At 40.9% G+C, this 20,663-nt stretch overlaps 1 protein-coding gene across 1 annotated transcript in view; it reads right to left on the reverse strand.

Annotated features, from left to right (window-relative positions):
• Positions 1-17,382, reverse strand: part of PLEKHH2 (pleckstrin homology, MyTH4 and FERM domain containing H2) — a 58,223-nt gene extending 40,841 nt beyond the window's left edge. The window contains exons 1-2 of the mRNA XM_028724802.2: positions 17,143-17,382; positions 11,351-11,480 (exon numbers count right to left, since the gene is read on the reverse strand). Coding sequence (XP_028580635.2) covers positions 11,351-11,473 — 123 coding nt within the window. The 5' untranslated portion in view covers positions 11,474-11,480; positions 17,143-17,382. The remainder of the gene's footprint in view (positions 1-11,350; positions 11,481-17,142) is intronic.
• Positions 17,383-20,663: the final 3,281 nt, after the last annotated feature.

Below are 20,663 nucleotides of genomic sequence, written 5' to 3' on the forward strand. Positions count from 1 at the left end.
TCTGTCCCTCCTCTAGTACCCCTGGAGTGGTGTGAGGAGGAGGAAGAGAAGGCTCTCTTTCTCTACCTAGAATGGAAGCTGAAAAGAGAGAGAGACAGAGACAGAGAGACAGAGAGACAGAGAGACAGAGAGACAGAAAGAAAGAAAGAAAGAAAGAAAGAAAGAAAGAGAGGGGTGGCAAAGATAGTGAAATGCATGGTCCACTGATTTTCTGCTTCAGCTCCAGCCAATGCCAGTATGTTGCCCTTGAGAGATTACCCTGAGGGAACATCCTTTACATTAAGAAAGGTTCCCTACCTGCTTTAAGGCTTAAATCCACATGGCTTGCTCAGCTCACTTTCTCTTGGGTTGGTGGCCACAGAAAAATCTTCTACTGGCTATTATTCCTTGATGATTATTTGTGCATTTTTATTTATTTCAGTTTCTCATTTTGCTTTCTTGTCTCTTGCAATGATCTTGTCCTGATGTTTCCCTACTTCTAAACTATCTACTTTTTTCTTAACCCTCTTTCAATCTTTAAAAAGCAACTCTTACTCCTTTTAATCTTCCTTCTCTATTGTAAATTTTTACCTCTCTAATTCAGTTTGGAGATCTACCATTTGGACTTGATTCAACTTAATAGCTGTGCTAGCAGGAGCCAGAACAAGTCCCAATAGCACAATGGGGCTCCCTCCCTCCTCCCCCCCCCCACCCTCCTCAAATCAGCCTGGGGGGTCAGGAGAACTCTTAGAGTACTGTACAGAGAGAGAGGGAGCTAATTTCACCAGACAAGCAGAAACACTTCTGCTGATGCAGCAATCTCCTTAGGTCTACTTTGAATTCTGCCCTTTGTCACTTGTTTGCAAAACATTTTGAGGATAAAATTGCTTGCCTCCACCGAGATCTTAACTCCACAGTTATAGCAGATGGATCTCATGGGTGTCCAGAACACAGTCTAGTCTTGTTGTGTTGAATGAGTTTCAGTTAGTAATGCTCAAGGATGTGGCCAAGGTGCTTGTATCAGTCAGGGCAAATACTTGCGCTCTGGACTCTGATAAAAACCCAGTAAAGAGGGGATGGAAGTGATTAATGCCTCCTTGCAAGACAGGGTGGTCCTTGCTTGCTTTAAGGAGGCAGTGGTAAAATCACTCCTCAAGAAAATGCTCCCTGGATTCAGAAAATCTAAGTAACTACCGGCCAGTTTCTAATCTCCCTTTCTTGGGCAAGGTTCTTGAGCAGGTGATCTCAGACCAGATTCAGGTGCTCTTGGAGGAAACTGATTTTCTAGAGCCATTTCAATCACGTTTTAGGCCCGGTTTTGACACAGAAACTGCTTTGGTCACCCTATATGATGACATGTGCTGGGAGAGAGATGAGAGAAATGTGTCCCTGTTAATTCTCCTCAACCTCTCAGTGGCTTTCAATACCAACAATCATGGTGTCCATCTGGAGTGGCTGTCAGAGAAGAGTTGGTGGCAGTGCTTTGTGGTAGTTCTGGTTTCCAGAGAGTATAGCTTGGGGAGTGTTCTTCAGCCCTGCGGAACCTTCATTGTGGGGTTCTTCAGGGTTCAATTTTATTCCCTGTGCTGTTTAACATCTACATTAAACCTCTGTGTGGGGCTATCTGGAGTTTTGGAGTACATTGTCAACAATATGCTGATGACACACAGCTCTATTTCTTTTTTACAGCTGCAGGTGAGGCAGTGGATATGCTAGTCTTGTCTTATCTTGGTAATGGATTGGATGCAAACTGAAGCTCAATCCCTATAAAATGGAGGCAATGTTAGTGGGTGGTTCCATAGACTTGATGGCTGGGAGGTTGCCTGCCCTTGATGGGGTTACACTCCTCTTTAGGAGTGGGTACACAGCTTGGACTTACTTCTGGATCTTTTGCTGCCGCTTGAGGTTCAGGTGGCCTCCACAGAGCAGAGTGCCCTCCACCAGTTCCTGTTGGTGGCCCAATTGTGCCCCTGTCTGAACAGGGACAGCCTAACTACTGTTGTCTATGCTCTGGTAACCTCTAGGTTAGATTACTGCAATACATCATACATAGGGCTGTCTCTGAAGATAGTTTGGAAACTAGTGCAGAATTCGGCAGCCAGGTTGCTCACCAGGGCAAGATGGTTTGAGCACATTACACCAATCCTGGGTCAACTGCATTGGCTGCCAATCAGTATCTGGGGCCAATTTAAAGTGTCGGTTTTGACATATAAAGCCTTAAACGGCTCAGGACCACAATACATCAAGGACCACCTCTCTCCATAGGAACTTACCCAGATCCTGAGATCATCCTCTGAGGCCCTTCATTGTGTGCCTCCTCCACAAGAGGTCTGGAGCATGGCAACACAAGAACGGGCCTTTTCTGCAGTCCCCATTTGTGGGGAGGTTTGGCTAGTGCCTTCACCATACACCTTTAGGCGCCAGGCAAAAATGTTCCTCTTCAACCAGGCCTTTGGCTGATTGATATCTAATGCCCAAACTCAGAACTATGGTTACATATATATCATACTTAGTAAAGCCATCATTAAAGACACAAAAATGAGTCAGATTTTTTAACATACAACTAAACTCAGGAAATTACTACTCTACATCTGACACTAATCAAACAATTCTCTGTGAGTTATTTTTGTTCCAACAATGAACAGAGAAAAGCCACATGTGAATAAATATCTAATGCCTTAAGGAAAAATAGTTCAAAAGCAAAGGCGATCAGCTTCCCTGCAGTCTCTTCCATAGAACACTCTATATTATTTCACAGAGTTCAGCTGAAAGTCTTTAGACTTTATTTAGAAGTATTTTTGTTTCTACTTATCCCACAAACTGTATCATATTTTATTCTATGTTTATGACTTACATTCAATCAGATCTTCAAATATTTGCTATCAATTTTCTCCAAATAAAGAACAGTTTTCATTAAACAAAAAAAAGGTAGATATATATATAAGCCTGGTAATATCAGTAAGTACAGTTGGGTGACTCAACTAAATAAGCAAGATTGCAATACTTTAATAGGCGATGGTCAGTCTAGGGTCTTGAGATCAACTTTCTCTTTTTCAATATTTACATGGCAAATTTCTATTTCAATATACATTAAATAATGGGAAATGTTGTCAGAATTGGCTCCTGCCAAATTACTAAGGGTTGAATTGTAAGAGCTGGTTAAGAAATGCCAAGACTGGGAAGAATTAAGAGATAAGGCAACTGTAGGTAGTCCCTACAAATACAGTGGTACCTCGGTTTTCAAACGAAATCCATTCCGGAAGACCGTTCGAGTTCTGAAACGTTTTGAAAACTGAAAACTCAAAATAGAAGCCTCAAAACAGAAATCTCAATACGGAAAACTCAATATGGAAGCCGCGTTTCCAGTTCGACTTCCGAGGTGTGCTCGAAAACCGAAGCATTTACTTCCAGGCTTACGGTGTTCGAGTTCTGAAACGTTTATTAAGAGAGACGTTCAAAAACCAAGGTACCACTGTATATTACTTCAGCTAGAGTACAAATCACATATTTATCATTATTGTGCATTTTCATGGAAGGCAGTCAAGAAAGCTTATAAACATGGATTTCACAGGAAGACACAAAACTCCAAATGTACACTGGGATTCTAAGGGAGCTGCAGTTCACAGCTTATGTGGCTCTGAATTGATAAGTAAAGATGTATGGGCCTTAATCTGGCCTCTAGACAAACACAATGGCCAACATATAATGTCAGGACAGTTGTTGGTATAGTTACATATCTCCTCTGCTGCACTGGGATGTACCACAGCGTCTACAAAGTCTGAAGCAAATTCCTTTCATATTAATCAAAGCGAAAAGCAAAGCAAAGCAGACTCTATATCCATCTCTTTGCCTGACCGCATGAGTGTGTCCCCTTGAGATAGGGAGTGAAGGAATGAAAAGCCTCATTCCCCCTTTGCCCTTCTCCACAGCTTCCTTGACAAGTTATTGTGCACACAGGAATTTGGCAGGAAAGGTTCAATTAAGGACAGGTGTCAGGGTTTGTGCTGAAGCTTCAAGGTTTTAGCATTCTTCCCAGGTTCTCCAGAGGAAGTTCCAACAGCGCCTGACCTTTACTAGGTACTCTACCCTTAGCTTCTTCTTGCCAGTTTGTATAAAGTACAGTCGTACCTTGGATCTCGAGCACCTTGGCTCCCGAACAAATCGGCTCCCAAACGATCGAAACCCAGAAGCGAGTGTTCTGGTTTTCGAAAGCTGAATGTCTGGCGTGGCTTCTGATTGGCTGCCGGAGCTTCCGGCAGCCAATCAGAAGCCGCACTTTGGTTTCCGAACAATTTGGAAGTCGAACAGACTTCCGGAACAGGTTCCGTTCAACTTCCAAGGTATGACTGTACCTCTGCCATTGAGAAAGTGAACATTGGGATACATCAGGTGTTTTTACCAGCATTAGCAGTTACTCTCTCCTGCCAAGCATGACCACACTCATACCTAAACAGTGTCTTCATAAGGTCAACCAAGATTGCTGACAGATTGGGTTATCACAAATTAGTACAAAAGCTTAGGCAATTAGAAGACCTGCAGTTTTACAGTTCTTCAGTTTTGATACACAGACCAGTGAAATGGAAAAACCAAAAGAGAGAGAAAAGATAAAAGCTTTCTTACTGAGAAAATTTCTGCTTTATACTACACTGTGCTCTCCGACAGCACTGCCATTTTCCATTGTGCATTATTCCCTTACTCCCCAAAGACTGATATCTTTTTTCATCCACTCAGATTCCAACAGAGTATTTAAATTACATGATCTCCAGAAGACGTCCTGTGTGGGGCTGTTCAATATAATATTTACTTTTTGCTTAAGAGTGAAATTGGCACAAATTTCCTCCAACAGCCAATGCTGTCATTCTACAATATGCAGCTGCTCTGTCAGGATCTTAGTCTCAGATCTGTGCCAGTACCTACTGTACATATTTATGTATTCCTTTATTTTTTGCCAATTAACCCAGCAAAAGCACTGAAAATTCACTGGAATGATTCTATTTCTCAGAATGAGCCATATTAATTACCATCATATATCAAATTCCAGCCGTTTTGATCCAGCAGAAAACACCAGACACTCCAGTTAATGTCACAATACAGTGTTACTTCTCTTTGCCAAGATCCTTTAAAATAACATTGCACTCCAAAATTGATTCTACAAACACATCACTACAGGGTTCCATGTTTATTCTGTAACAATAATTTTCAGATCAAGTTTACTTTAAAAGAATTTGTGCTTTCTAACAGCTGGGCTTAAAACTCTGCAGTCCTGAAAGTCAAGAGATGCTATTTCTCCTTCTGTCATTAGCTGCATCAACAAAAATTCTGCAGGCCATCTAGTTCCAAAAACAACAAATATGCCCCACTCTACTGTGTATTTGAATTATTCCTTAATATAGTCTATACCAGTAAATGAAGAGACAACCAATTTTTAAACACTTCATCTGCATTAATGAAAATGTGATATTATTTGTTCCTGTCATGCTTCTAGTGAGTGATAAAGGTAGGAGCCTTATCACACAATAGCCTCCTCCTTACCCCAATATTATTAAATTAAACAAATATTTAACATTTACTGCATTATACAAATATAGCAATAAACTATAATGACATTAATCATTTTGGCCATTAGTCATTTTTATTAATTAGCATCTTTTTATTAATATGTAGATGGCTTCTTCAGTGTTTGCTGATGTTTGGAGGAAAAAATTGATTAGCAACTTTGTCTTTGTTCATATTGTTCCGAAATGGGTCAGTGCCCATGGATGTTAACTAGATGGTTGCTGGTTCGAGCAGTGGGTTGGCCCCTTTCAACTCTACGATTTTTTGATTTTTTATTATGATTTTACAAAACTCCGTTTTTATAAAACTTCTCTACCTGGTTACTCAAAGGAATTTCTCTTTACAGGCAACCAGATTAATGGCTATGTATAGAAGCCCATGCTAAACCATGCAAGGGACTTTGCAGGGAATCTAAGGTGAATGAAGGCCCCATGGCCTCTTGTATCAAGTTATAAAAGTTATCAGGCTATCTCAAGTCTTTAAATAGTCAAATGAGGTAGAATTATTCAGCTGCTTTGCTCCACTTGCCAGGCACGGGATGCTGCTTCAGCTATTGTTGTGCAAGCAGAGGTTTTATACTGAAATAGCTAACACAACATAAGTCTCCAAGTTATTTAAGTTTCTGAACAATGTGCATTAAAGATGCAAAATGGATTGCCAAAAAGCAGAGGCAAACATGCCAAAGTTCAACTCTTCAAGCTAATTATTAAGCAAACATTTTTCTCCAAATTTAGTCATAAGACTCTCCTATAGCTAGCAATAATATATTACAAATATTTCCAGCCTCCCTCCCTCTCTTCTCCACTTACCAAACACTTTTCCTTTACCAGTTCTGGGTTTTGTTTTGTTTTTATAAGGTATAAGGATAGAAATGCCAAATTACCCCCTCACCATTTCCTGTTTTTACAACCATCCTTCTGTAAACAACTGTTATTGAACACATACTAAAACCACAAAAGGAGCTAAATATATATTTTTAAACATGCATAAATGACACTTCTGTCATACTTCATACCAAATACACTCTTCCCAAATGCCATGCTGTCCCCAGGGGGGAAAGGTCATAGAAATGCTAGGTAAGAGAAGTTGGAAAAGAAATTATGAAGAGTTCTTTTAAAGGTGGGAGGAAAGTTGAGACAGTCTCTTTATAATAGTACTCATGTCCATTATTTAGACCATAGGTTTCTTGAAGGCAGGGGCTTGCCTTTTCTGCTTATTTATTTAAATATGTTTTCCATTGCATTTTTTTGACATATACAAGTCCACAAGCTGTATGTTACTAATGCATGCTGCTTCCAGTGAGCTGGAGATGGCTTACAAATATTGTCTCATAAACTAGCAAAGATCTAAAACAATTCAACAGTTAGATAACAAATACTGTTAATACAGAATGGAATTCAGGGGGGGGAAACAGAATATACACTGCCCAACCAATGTACGTTCACATTATAAGCAGATTTAAAACAAAGCCGATTTAAATATCACGTGTGAAAATTATCTTCATCTCTGACTGTAGTCCTAGAAATAATTGTTTCTAAAGGCCATTCCCAGAACAGCTTTAGAGTACATATGTACTTATTCCCAGCTGTCTTCTCTTTTAACCATCCTGGCACATACAAGAACACCAGAAGGAAAAAATCTATCTATACAATTCATTGCTGATACAACCAGATTACAAAATCACCTTGTTCTGAGATTATACAAACAGAAACTATTACTCCTGCTTAGAACAGGTCTGTTGTCACACGATTTTAGCGTGTACTAGCACCACACATGGGGCAGGCTGCAGAGGGGTTCAAACAGATTAAACCCTTTCTGCTGATGTTTCCTGCTTAAAATTGAAAACATTGCTACAGTTACCATCTTCCCAGTATACCTATGCAGTACTAAACTGCAGAGGTGTGCATGGGGAAGGACAGCAGGTGCAAATTTTTGTCCCCAATTCTCATCTCTAGTAGGAAAGGTAAAGGTAAAGGTAAAGGGACCCCTGACCATTAGGTCCAGTCGTGGCCGACTCTGGGGTTGCGGTGCTCATCTCGCTTTATTGGCTGAGGGAGCCGGCCTACAGCTTCCAGGTCATGTGGCCAGCATGACTAATCCGCTTCTGGCGAACCAGAGCAGCGCACGGAAACGCCGTTTACCTGCCCGCCGGAGCGGTACCTATTTATCTACTTGCACTTTGATGTGCTTTCAAACTGCTAGGTTGGCAGGAGAGGGACCGAGCAACGGGAGCTCACCCCGTCTCGGGGATTCGAACCACCGACCTTCTGATCGGCAAGTCTTAGGCTCTGTGGTTTAACCCACAGCGCCACCCGCGTCCCTAGTAGGAAAAGAGACCAAATAAATGTTCTATGAGGCCATTCCCTGCTTTCCTCTGTACTATTGTGCTATGAAGATACTTTTTCTTTTCCGATTGGTAGGAAATGGAAAGAGGAGTCTTCACAGCTCTTGGTCTGGGGGAATCAGGAAGATATTGCAGATTTTTTTACTTATTATGTCAAACAAAATGTACCCCTTCCCCCAGATTCTCCCAAGAACCACCATCAAATAATTTAATTAACTGTTTTTCTTTTTTGGGTATATTTAAATATATTGCTGATAATCTCAAAAGTTGAGTACTTGAACTCAGGGAAACAAAATTTGACTGATTTTATATAACAGTATTTTTATCCTACTTTGGAAAGTCCAAAATAAGCTTTTAAGAGTAAACCTGAAAGAACAGATTTAAACCAGCATTTGGTGAAGCTCAATTCATTGCTCAATCCATTGCTTACAAGGGGGAACTGATCCCATGGAATGGTCCAGTTTCCTCAGGACTTTTGGGCCAGTACTTCAACATCCAAGAACTATGGACTCAGAAGTGTCAGCAACAATGGCATGACCCTGTTTATGCAATGAAATGTTAGCTTTGAGTTATTTAATAGAAACTGCCTTACCATTCTTCTTTGAACTCCAAAAAGGGGATAAGGGGAATGGTGGTTAAGCAGATATGGATGTATGCAAGAAAACTGTTGAAGAAGTGTGCATGCACACGAAAGCTCATACCAAGAACTAACTTAGTTGGTCTTTAAGGTGCTACTGGAAGGAATTTTTTTGTTTTGACTATGGCAGACCAACACGGCTACCTATCTGTAACTGCAAGAAAACTGTAAGACTAAGAGGCAGAAAGGATCTTTCCCCTGGGGCAAATGTAAGTGAGTTTAACCTGATGAAAATAGATTTTTATTTTTTTTTATCCTAATTTCTCAAAAAGACTGAATTGGCAGTGACATATATAAAATTCATATTCCTATTCAGGAAACATATTGGGGTCATGATGGAGAGTTCAATGAAAATGGCAGTGTGCAGTATCAATGAATTAGGCAAACTTCATGCTAGGAAAATAAAACAGTCAAGGTTAGGATCAGGACTTATGTTTTACATACTGTACCAATTTGTTTAGTGTACAACTGAACTTCCCTTCCGCACCCCACTTTAATTAATCTTGTGTTTTGACATTCAAATTGAGAACGTGGAGTGGGTGTAAATTCCTAGATCCACCCTTAGACACATTCCCAAGGCTGCATGTTGGCAACCCATAGAATAGCTTCCCATTCTTTCATGAGTGTGTTTAAGGGTTATGTGTGAAATGCATATACACTGAAGTTCCAGAGACAGATTTAAAAATGTTCTGTTACCTGTTCTTAGTTTCACACATTGCACCCACCTCCTTCATTTCTTTTCTGTGTTCTCTCTTGGGTGGCCTCTCTGGAGTTGAACTCCAAAAAGGAATTTGGCACATTGCCTGTTCCACTGGACTACAGTCTGGCCTAATCCTATAGTAGTATTTAACCTCACCATGCCCCAACCCTTCGTTTTCCTTGATCCCTTAGCACTTGATAACAGTCTATAGTGAATGAACTGGGTCAGATTTCACCAATGTCATATATGCCCTAGCTCCTGATAGAGGAAAGAAGTGACAACACTGTCACTTTGGTACTTTGTGTATTAGGTGAACTGTGACAAAAACATGTGTTGTAGAAAAGGGAAAGGAAATGTATTTTCCATTGTAAAATGCCAACTGCACTCAGCTTACAGAAAAACACTCCTGACATTTCCCTGAGAAGGGTGTTTTCCCTTTATTTATTTTGCAATACTTTGCAGATTCAGAAAACTCAACAGTAATAAAATAAATTCCACTTGAGCTCTACGGACAGCATAAGTATGTTACAGTAGAGGTACTTTCTACACCATTCTTTGAATTCCTATGAAGACCTCTCCCACTTGCAGCAACAGCAACTTCTGCTTAGATCTTCAACAAATTCTCTTTCTTTGCATATAACTTTCTATAAAGCACACCCTGACTAGGCATAAGGGGCGGGGGGGGGGGGATTCAGTTTCCACTACTGAAGGTCTGTATTCCCTTGTCTGCTTCCTACTCCCACATTCTCTCCCATAAATGCTGCAAGGTCATGCTGTTAATCATCCAATGTGTGCTGACTTCAGAAAGAAACAAAAGACTGAACCTGCCGAGTGAGAATTTCTTTAAGGATAATTTTAAAAGGCAACATTGTATAGATACCACATTTGTCTCATGTTTAATAGTTGGGTTTTTGAGGAAATTCTTACCAACTATTTCTCATCTGTGCTTGTGCTGACAAGACATTAAATCAACCTGTAACCTTCTAGATATTGCTGGACTACAACTCCCAACATCCCTAACCACTGACCATGCAGGTTGTAGCTGGGAGGGGGCCACAGGTGCGGCACCCCTCTATTAAATTTCTCTCAGTGATAAGTTTTGCCTTCATACATAGATACTGCAGCTTATCTTGTTTGTTTTGCTTGATAGGTCAGGGGAGTAGATTCATCCAGGCACATCCTTTACACCTTGGAGACACAAGTCTTTGTCTGTTTGAATCATACAGTATTGTGGTCTGCCAGCAAAAAAGGATGGGAAATATTCTCCCTATAGCTTTCTTCAACCAACATGTTTAGTCTGTATGAGAAATGGAAGGGACTCATGAGCTTTCTCTGCACCCCTGGTATAAAGAGGCCTTTCTTATTTCAAATATTATTTCAGTTCTTTATGTGAAATTAATTACATTTTCAGCACTTTGCTGATTTTGCATTGCTCACTGTTCTCCCCTATATTCCCTGCCAACTGGAACAGCAGCAGACCACCCTTGCAGTCCAAATGGCTATATAAAAACCTATCTGTGAAACAGGAAATACTATACAAATCAAATATCCTTAATAGCTAAAGGTTTGCAAACTTATTTTAGCTTCAGAACACACACACACACATTTACAATGAACTGTTATTGTCCATGACAAGAAAAAATGCTCAACTGTCTACTGTCAGATGCAGCTCTACTTGTACGAAAAATGTAAGCATGATGAGTTGTGTCAGAATATGATTGTGTGTTCAAATGAATATATTCTTAAAAGAACTGTATTGTGGAAAGACAGCATTCACATTCAGATACATACACATGCTAATGGTCATTGGAAAGTGTACCAGTTCCTCATTCAGCAACTGATATGCATGTAGGATTCTAATTTCACACCTGAATCTTCTTAGTTTGATTGAGACTGTACACCACCATAATCCTGCTTCCTATATAGAACAGTATTTCTTCTTTAAAAACCACATATATTTTCTTTAGGAATAAATATATTAATAAGAGGACACTTGAATAAAAGTCTAATGATTACCACAGCCAGATAAACCTGATCACACAATAAACATCTATTAAGTTATTTGAAACATGATTTAATTATAGATTCTTTAAAAACAATAACTTTTATTTTATTAAGACGGTTTAAGACCTACCTTGTCTGCTAACAACTCTCTAATTTTGCTTGCTTGGAGGCGAAATTTCATCAGCTGGGATTCTAGAGCTATGCATCTTTCTTTCCAGTTTATAGTTCCCTCAAACTCTAGCAGCTCTGCCATATTTATGCTGTGAAGGGGGAAAACAAGATATTTAATATTCCATATAATTGTTTCTTCATTCTTATACACATATAGAAGGTGTTCCTAAATATCATAAAACACAGCATAGTAAACATGTTTACTCTGTGGTAAGTTCTACCAAGTTCAATGTTTGCTCTCCAGTATTATTATTATTATTAATTTTGTATACCCTACTTCATCTGTAGATCTCAGGGTGGTTCACAACATAAAAATACAGTGCGTTTAGGACTACAATTTTAATTTAACAACTTCAGTAATATCCAAAGAGAGATCATACACATATAACGTTCCAGTGTTTGATCTCAACTTATTGAGTTGGGGCTAGGTACAAATCTTTCCCGTAAAATCATTTTGCAAACCGATAAGCTCCACTGACAAGAGATGGATTAGGAAATATCACCCATTTATTATTCTGGACATTTCATATCCAAACTGCAACTTTAAAAGATCCAGTTTAACTAAATAATGTTTCTATTATTACTTAATAGACTAGTTACACCAAGGTCTCCAAGCAACTTACAGCATATTTAAAAACATGAGCATAAATACATTATAATATCAATACATTCACACAAAAACGCATGGAATTACAAAATTCACAAAACAAACCTCCATAACAGCCATAGAAAAGCTTTGACAAGTTACCACTATCCAAATAGAGTTGTAGCTGAGCCAACAGCCTATGCTGATGGAAGGTACTCTGTGCTGAGGTACCTGTGTCTCCTCTGAAAGCAAATGAACCCCCCCCCCACTACAAACACACTCCTATTTAATGGATGTTTACCACTTTTTAGCAAAATAAAAAATCTCATGAAACAGTTTGCAAACTGCATTAACAGATTCAAGTAAATATAGAACGACAATTTTCTTGGTGAGCCACTGAAAGCCAAGGTGAAAAATAGATCTTTATGGCTCTTTTAAACGTATTGAGGGATCACGCTTGCCAGATATCACTTGTTTCTATCATGAAACCAACGAGAAAAAGACAATCAAGATAAACAACTATTGGCTGAAAGAATGTTTAATTATCTACCACATTATTTACATGTACAACAGTTTTCAATATTTTCCAACAAAAACTGTTATAGGGTTAACGCCTAGATTATTTAGAACTTGTCAGTTATTTATCTATTTAAAGCATTTTGGCTCTTTAGTAAAAAAAAAAAAAAAGTTAGTTAGCTAGTCTTACTTCTAAGGGCATAAACATGCTTTGCACTGTAAAACAACTAGTCAGTGCTCTTTTCTGTTCAGGTAGATAAAAATAAAATTCCATTACAGTGGTACCTCCGGTTGCGCACGGGATCCATTCTGGAGCTCCAGTCGAATCCTGAGCTGTGTGTATCCTGAGATGCCGCTTCTGCGCATGTGCGCGGTGCATAGAGCGCATCCTGCACATGCGAGCGTGGCGAAACCCGGAAAAATACTTCCGGGTTTGCCGCGCACATATCCCGAAGGATACGTAACGGGAGGTGAATGTAAGTAGAGGTACCGCTGTACTGCATCAGGCCTAGCAAAAGTTTGGAACATAAGCTCTACTTTCCACCTTTCACGTGGCTGTAACCAGGGGCACTGCTAGGAACTAAATAACACAACAGACCCTTAACACATATTTGCATATGCTAGTCGTAATAACAATCATTTTATTATTTATATCCCGCTCATCTGGCTGGGTTGCCCCATCCACGCTGGGCGGCTTCCAGCACATATAAAAACATAATAAAACACCAAACATTTAAAAACCTTCTGAAACAGGACTGTACAGTAATTCATATGTAAAGATGAAAGTTTAAGTCTTCAATCAAATTAAGATGGTGGGGGTTGGGGTCTTACTTGAATTGCACTTTACAGCACAACCAGAAATCTTGCAAGCATAGATGTCAACTCCTAGGGGCTGAGGTCCTTTCAGCCCCCCATAAAATATTTGAGGGGGGCAGGGCCCCACAAAATTGATGGGCATTGGCATTCAAATGGTGTGCGTGCTGCATCATGTGATCGATTCTGTGGGGCAGGGCTGATGACCTGACACCCTCTCCCCCATATTTTATACAAGTTGGCACCCCTGCTTGCAAGCAAAGTAAAATATTAATTATTATTTTTTAAATAAATGGGGATGCAGGAGGTTTGAGGCCCAGTACAAAGGACCTGGGATTCGGGTCCCCTCCTAACAGCACTTCTGCTGTGTAAGAGTACTTCAGTTCAACATTTGCCAATACAATTTGGATGAATCATCTCCTCTTTCCTCTTTTAACTTTCCCTTCTGAGTTTTTGTTTGTGTTAATTTCATTTGTACTGTTTTCTTTTTAAAATTGAGTTCTAAAGATCTCAAGGATAATTACCAAAAACAATCGGTACCACTTACCAACAAATAGTATCAAGAATGTTTTTGGCTTTTCAGAGCTTCTACATAGGTGGAAACTGAAGTTTGTGGAAATAAAGCAGGCATAAGCAAACTTGGCCCCCCAGATGTTTTGGACTAAACTCCCATCATCCCTGACCACTGGTTCTGTTAGCTAGGGATGATGGGAGTTGTAGTCCCAAAACATCTAGATGGTCGAGTTTGCCTATGCCTGGAATAAACTTTCTGCAGATGTCCCAGTGAATATATGAACATGACAAACAGGGTAGAATTTTTCAGTGTTCAAGCATTTAACTGAGATATAAATATGATATCACTCACATAAAGCTTGAAATTGACCCTATTATTGTGAGGGTTTTGTTAGTTATAATTCCAGCAAATTATTTGCTTTGCATTTTCCAAAAAGCAAAGGATTATGGAAATATTTGCTGGCACAATATATGCTGTTTACAATTGCACTGAATGATCTTATTTATGAGTCAATGACTTCCCGTCTCTTGTTCAATTCCTCAAGGGAAAATAAATGAGTTCATCACTTTGGCTGGGCTAAGTGTTCTGATTCAGCATTGTGAACCTACACACATTTTCACTCCTTTTCTTTTTTAAAGTAAATAGTTTTTATAAACCAACAGTGCAGTCCTATATATGCTTACTCAGAGGTAAGTCTTATTACATTATGTAGGGCTTACTCCCTTGTACTTCTAAGTTTAAGTTCCTTAAACATTAGGTTACAAGTTACGGCATGATACAATAATTCTGACAAATCTGTTTCAGCTAAGCTCTTTATATATACTGCAAGGATATATATATAAGAATTAAATATTTTATTTCTGCTTGAATATATTGGGATGGTTTAGCTGTCATATTGATATGGGAATTCATTTTCATATTTTACATTATACCATGTGGCATTATGCAGTGGGCTAATATTTTGCAAAAACATGCATTAACTGATCATATAAGGCATCAGAATGCAAAGGAAGCAGATCCAGACTTGAAGATCCACCAACCTGAAACAGGAATGGAACTGTCAGTAACTCTATAAATGAAAGTTTATAGCCAGAAGGGAGTGACAATTTGTTCCTATTTAAATTGCAGGAAAAGCATCCAATTACTTCAGTGAGGTCAGGGTTTTTCCCAAAATACTCTCCCAACACACAATGTAAACAAACAGAAAATAGAAGAACTTTTCATTATAGTAGGTCCTTTCCCCCCATTTAGCAAGAGACACATCCTTTTCACATGAGGGGATATTAAAATGTGATTTAAAACACACCTCTTTAAAATGAAGTGTTGTATTTCTAGCATTCCACACAGAAAACTGGAAGTAGAAGTTTTAATTTGCTACCTGCAAGCTATCTGAAACCATAAGGTAGTGATATGAAATGTAGATGATTGCTCAGTGGTGTAACACTGTGGCATTGAAGTTCATGGCAAGGATTTGTCCATGCAGAAACTTAAGATACCACTAGCTAACACTTTTCTTATTGCTGACTCTTGAGTACCCTGTCATATACGGTACATGGAAATATATAATGGAAAGATAACCAAGTGGTGATTACCTACTTCTACTGCAGGCACTTAAATGCACTGTTTTGTTTTCATATACTAGACTTGATGTCGTGGGGCATCCCTGATTGATCCTGGTCGATCGTGTGATCCTGAGAGATCCCCCCCCAAAAAATCTGGATTTTGGTAAAGCAGTCTGTGATGTTTTATAAACTTTATATACTACCCAATACTCAATGAAAAGGGTATGCCATATCATTCCTTGCACTGGGCTCCTTTAAATTTCCCTGCAATTGCAGCTTTCCCCTTATCATAAAGCAAGAGATCATTGACCATGTTCCCAGCTCAAGTACAGTTCAGAGTTCTGGGAGTTTGGCCAGCATGAGGAGCAGAAGAATCTCGGGGGTGGGTTTTCAGGGTGAAGGCTCTGTACACTGCAGATGGTGATGTTAAGGGCTTTCTGTGCTACTTTAGTCTCTGTTCTCTTCCCGCATAGGAGATTTAGTCCTAAAAATATTTACATACTGCTATTCATTAAAGAGAAAATCAGAGCCATTCGCAACAATTGTACATAAAACCATATAAGAAAGTTAAAATCAGAAATCAGACGATTGTGGAAAAAACAAGGTTCAAAGCTATGAAACCAGCAAAACAGTATGCTTAACAGGGCACAAATGAGGGCCAGGAAACAACCTGTTTTATCCATCAGGACTTGGTTCTGGGATAGACAAACAATTAAATAAACAGACCACCGAGCACGTACAGAGTGCCTTTCCCCTGGCCAGGGATGCCAACTTGAATAAAATATTGAAGGGCCAAGTATGACCCACCCTGCATATTCAATCACATGATGCAAAACACACACACCATTTGAAAGGCAATGCCCATCCACGGGGGGAGGGGGGGGAACCCTTAAAATATTTTAGGTGGGCACCAAAAAGACCTTGGTCCCTAGGAGATGGCTCCTATGCCCCTAACCACAAGTAGTCCTCATGCTACCATAATGTTGCACTGTTTTAGAGTTGTTGTTGCACTGTTTTAGTGTTGTTGTTGCACTGTTTTAGTGTTGTTAGCCGCCCTGAGCCTGGCTTCGGCTGGGGAGGGCGGGATATAAATAAAATTTATTATTATTATTATTATTATTATTATTATTATCACAGGAGGCAGACTGTGTGCCCTTTGGGGCAGACCTGAGCCTCTGAACCTCTGACTGTGTTTCCCACCTTTACCTCCAGCATCCTTTAATGCACATCTGGCAGGATTGCAGGGACTTTTGAAGCAGCTGGGCATGCAGGCAGCCCGATTTATCCCTGGCATCCAGCTCCCCATCAGCGGTCTGGAAAGGGAGGCTAGAACTTCACTGCCCCAGCTCTCTCCCCCCCCCCCGCCCTAGATGTGGAGCAGAGCTGCTTGTTCTGACGACGAGAGGCGAAGGCACTCTTTGCGCGCTCAGAGGCGCTGCTGTGGGCGCCCAGCCATTAACTTCTGAGGTGCCCACCTGATGCCCCACCACGGATGGACCAGACAGTGATTCAGAGGCAGAGAGAAAGAGAGGAAAGTTCATCCAGCAGCAGCAGCGAGGGAATTTATATATATATATATAAAGCTTGGGAGTTCCCGCAGCTTCCCTGCTGGGCCAAGGGAAGAGCAGAGAGAAGGCGAAAGTTGGAGGGAAGAGGCATGACTTCCCCCTCTCCGCCTAAAAGTCTCTCGACTTCCCCCGAAGAGGGGGAAAGGGAGGCTCCCCACCCCACCCCCCAAAAAAACACAACTTAAGCCAAACCTGAGGAGGACGGGCGGCCTCCGCCTCCTCAACGAAGTCTCTCAGCCGCCCCTCACAAGCAGCGCCGCCGCCGCCGCCTCGCTTCCCAAGGCTCCCTCCGCGCCTGTCCCACCAGCACCATCCCCGCGGTCCGTGGGGGGCCGGCAGGCGGCAAGGGGCCTGAGCTGAGCGGCAGCCGCGCCGGCCATTCAGCGGGCGTGGAAGGCGGGGCTTGGGAGCGCTCGGCAGCCTCTCCGCAGCGGCCCGGGATGGCGGTTTCTTGGGGCTGAGGGGGCAAGGAGTTGGGCAGGAACCACCACGACGTGGGGGGGGGGGGGAAGCGAGCGGAGCGGGGCTGAGGGAAGCCGCCGTGTATCTGCGGGACTCGCCCACGAGAGGCCGAGGGCGGGACACCTCAGTGGGCCTGCCTGCCTGCTTCGCCCGCTTTACTTGCGCGAAAGGGCTGGCCGACGCGCAGCTCTGCGCCACGCGCGCAGCCCGAGCCTGAGGAGAAATTAGGTTTTGGATATACAAAGGTTTTTTTATTTAAAAAATAATATATAACAGGCATGTCCAACTCCCAAGAGACTGCGATCTACTCCCACTATAAAAAAACTGGCAGTGATCTACCCATTGGATCTACCCATTCTTTTGGGGGGGGCAGGGGCGGGACATCAATCAGGATCACGCAATCAACCAGGATCAACCAGGGACGGACAGTGATCGACCAGTAGATCGCAATCGACTGGTTGGACATGCCTGATATATAAGACTCTTCCTAGTGTTACAAGTTTGGGGAAGTAGGCTGTACGCCAAGACCTTTCTAGCCCCTGAATCTAGCAAGTGTTAAAATAAAAGCCAGCCTATCTTCTTGATGAGGCAATTGCTTGGGTGATGGGCCATTATTAAGAGAACTAAGGAAAGGGGTTCTGTGCAAGATAGAAATGGGTACCACCCACTCACCCTGCAACGGTTAATTAGAATGAAAAGTCAGAGTTGAGTGGCAGTGGAGCAAAAAAGCAGCAGGCCAGAGAAACAGGCAGAGCAACGTTTGTCTTCTGTTTGAATCCAAGGCTGTGGTTATGGGAGAAACGAGACCTTTTTGCTATGAACCCCTCAATTGTAAGCCCAGGTTATAAACCATATATCACAAAAGCACCACAGTCTCCATTGTGCCTTATTCCCAAAGGAAACACGAATCCTGGCTAAGTGTCTGAAACCCCTGGGATCTCATACCACTCAGAGATTGGGCGCCATGTAACACTCTGTACAGAATTACAGAAACTACAAATAATGAATTGTTGTTTGTTGTCCACATAACATTTAACAAAATGTTTGTCTTTAACAAAATGCCATTCCATATTTTGCGCACACACCCCCATTACCGTAAATCACAATTTATCATTTCTGTAGTGGGGGCGTTGCTTATTGGTTTATTTATTTATTTTTGGTTGAAACAGTAAATCCAGATATGCAACAGCATTTTGATGAGGTCGAAACTGTGTGGACACTGCACAAAACACTTTACGCAAGAGCAGCAGCACTCAGTTCACTCTAAACTACCGTGTGAAACTCCCCGATAATGGAAATGGAAATAAAGAGTCATGGGTGGTGTAACTACAGCCAAAATTTTCCCGATTTGTGTGCAGGCATTCTTTCCTTTTCATGCAACACTGCCATTTTTATCTTGCTCATAATAAATCCTACAGACTGAAGTGTGCTGCTTTCTTTTTGCTTGCCAGTTCCCCAGAGCGTTGAAGACTTGAGGCCAAGAGCATAAAGAGATTTATCAATCAAACAGTTGAGAAAGGAACTTCTCAATAAAGTTGTTTCTCATTTAAGGACATTTTTATGTGATGTGTTTCTGAGTGTATTTCCCTGTTATTTTTTCCTAGGACCTTTTCTGGTTTCACTCTGGTCAGTGCCCAGCACTATATTCTCCCAATGCAAGCATTGTGCTACTCTCTGTGCCAAGTCACAGCTACAATAGGACTACAGTAATAATAATAATAATAATAATAATAATAATAATAATAATGTACTCAAGGGTCAGCTTTTTAAGCACTGTTGTTGCAGTAGTGGTTTCCTGGCACAATATCGTGCCTGCAAGGAGAAGGGGATGACAGAGGATGAGATGGTTGGACAGTGTTCTTGAAGCTACCAACATGAGTTTGACTAAACTGGGAAGCAGTGGAAGACAGGAGTGCCTGGCGTGCTCTGGTCCATGGGGTCATGAACAACAAAAACAACATCTCTCTACACAAAAGTCTGTGTATGGAGCCCACATATAAGAGAATTCTGCTGTCTATGAAAGGTTGCTTTTTGGGTACACTGCCAGCATAGATGTATCTTCACACTGGATATGGAGAATGCTCCTTCCAGTATTGGAGCAGCATTTTTGCTGCTATTAATGCACTTACACTGCCTTTCTGTCAAATCCTATAGTACGGGGATATAATTTAACAAGACATTTACATACAAAACCCACAGAATACTCTCCAGTACTAAGTAAAAGTACTGGATCAGAATTCTACTGATCAGAATTGGGCCACCACCAAGCAAGACCAGACCATATGAATCAACCAAACGTGTGCTGTGTACAGCACCAACACTTACACCTCAAATGTGCCTTTCAAAAAGGCAGTAAGAGATCCAATGTGCTCCGAGTATCATTTTTGTTCTACTAAATGCATTTTTAGATCTAAGGAACTGAACTGTACAGAAGTCAAAGCAGCCTTCCATTGCTGCTCATGCATCAAGCATTCCAGTGGTATGGCTGAAGTTAGAGGCAGTAGTAAATTCTGAACTCAGAATTTGTTGTGAAAGGAAAATGCCTTTCCCACATTTCAGATTACTGTTGCTCACCAACAGATTTTAAGGAAACCAAACTCTTCCTACTGTTTTCTCTATCATTCATTTTGTGGTGGTTGTGTATATTTTTAGCAAGAGCAGCCATGTGGATTTAAAAAAAACAAAACTCTTACACTCTCACGAGTCCCTTCCGATTCTATGATTCATATTTGTAAATAAATGGAAATCTGACCACACAAACTACCATTATCTCTCCCTAAACTTGTGCATACCACAGTTTATTGTGCATTAGAATCTGCCTGGGTCACCACTGATGTGTATAATTCATGAAACCAAGAACCCGTGGGTATTTTATCTCTGTTACACCTTTAAATTTGTGCATAAGGACCAATTCATTCAGTACATCATACATCCTAGGCATGACTTCTTTAAAAAAGCCTTTCAGTCCAAACTGGGACTTCTTACATCCACTCCCATGGGAAGTGGTTTGCCCAGTCTAAGCTGCCCAGCGTAGCTGGGGCAACCCAGTCAGATGGGTGGGATACAAATTATAAAATGATGATGATGATTACCAGAGATGCCAAGGGGCGGAGTGGATGATGGGGAAAAACAAGTCACTTTTGGATTTGTCACTGCTAACTTTAAGAGGATTTGGTCTTTGTGGTTTTTTGGATCTCTGGCAGAAAGGCAATGTATAAATGACATATTTTGCAAACTATTTTAAATTTTAA

This window comes from Podarcis muralis, chromosome 3 (genome assembly GCF_964188315.1).
Source record: "Podarcis muralis chromosome 3, rPodMur119.hap1.1, whole genome shotgun sequence".
Classification (NCBI taxonomy): domain Eukaryota; kingdom Metazoa; phylum Chordata; class Lepidosauria; order Squamata; family Lacertidae; genus Podarcis; species Podarcis muralis.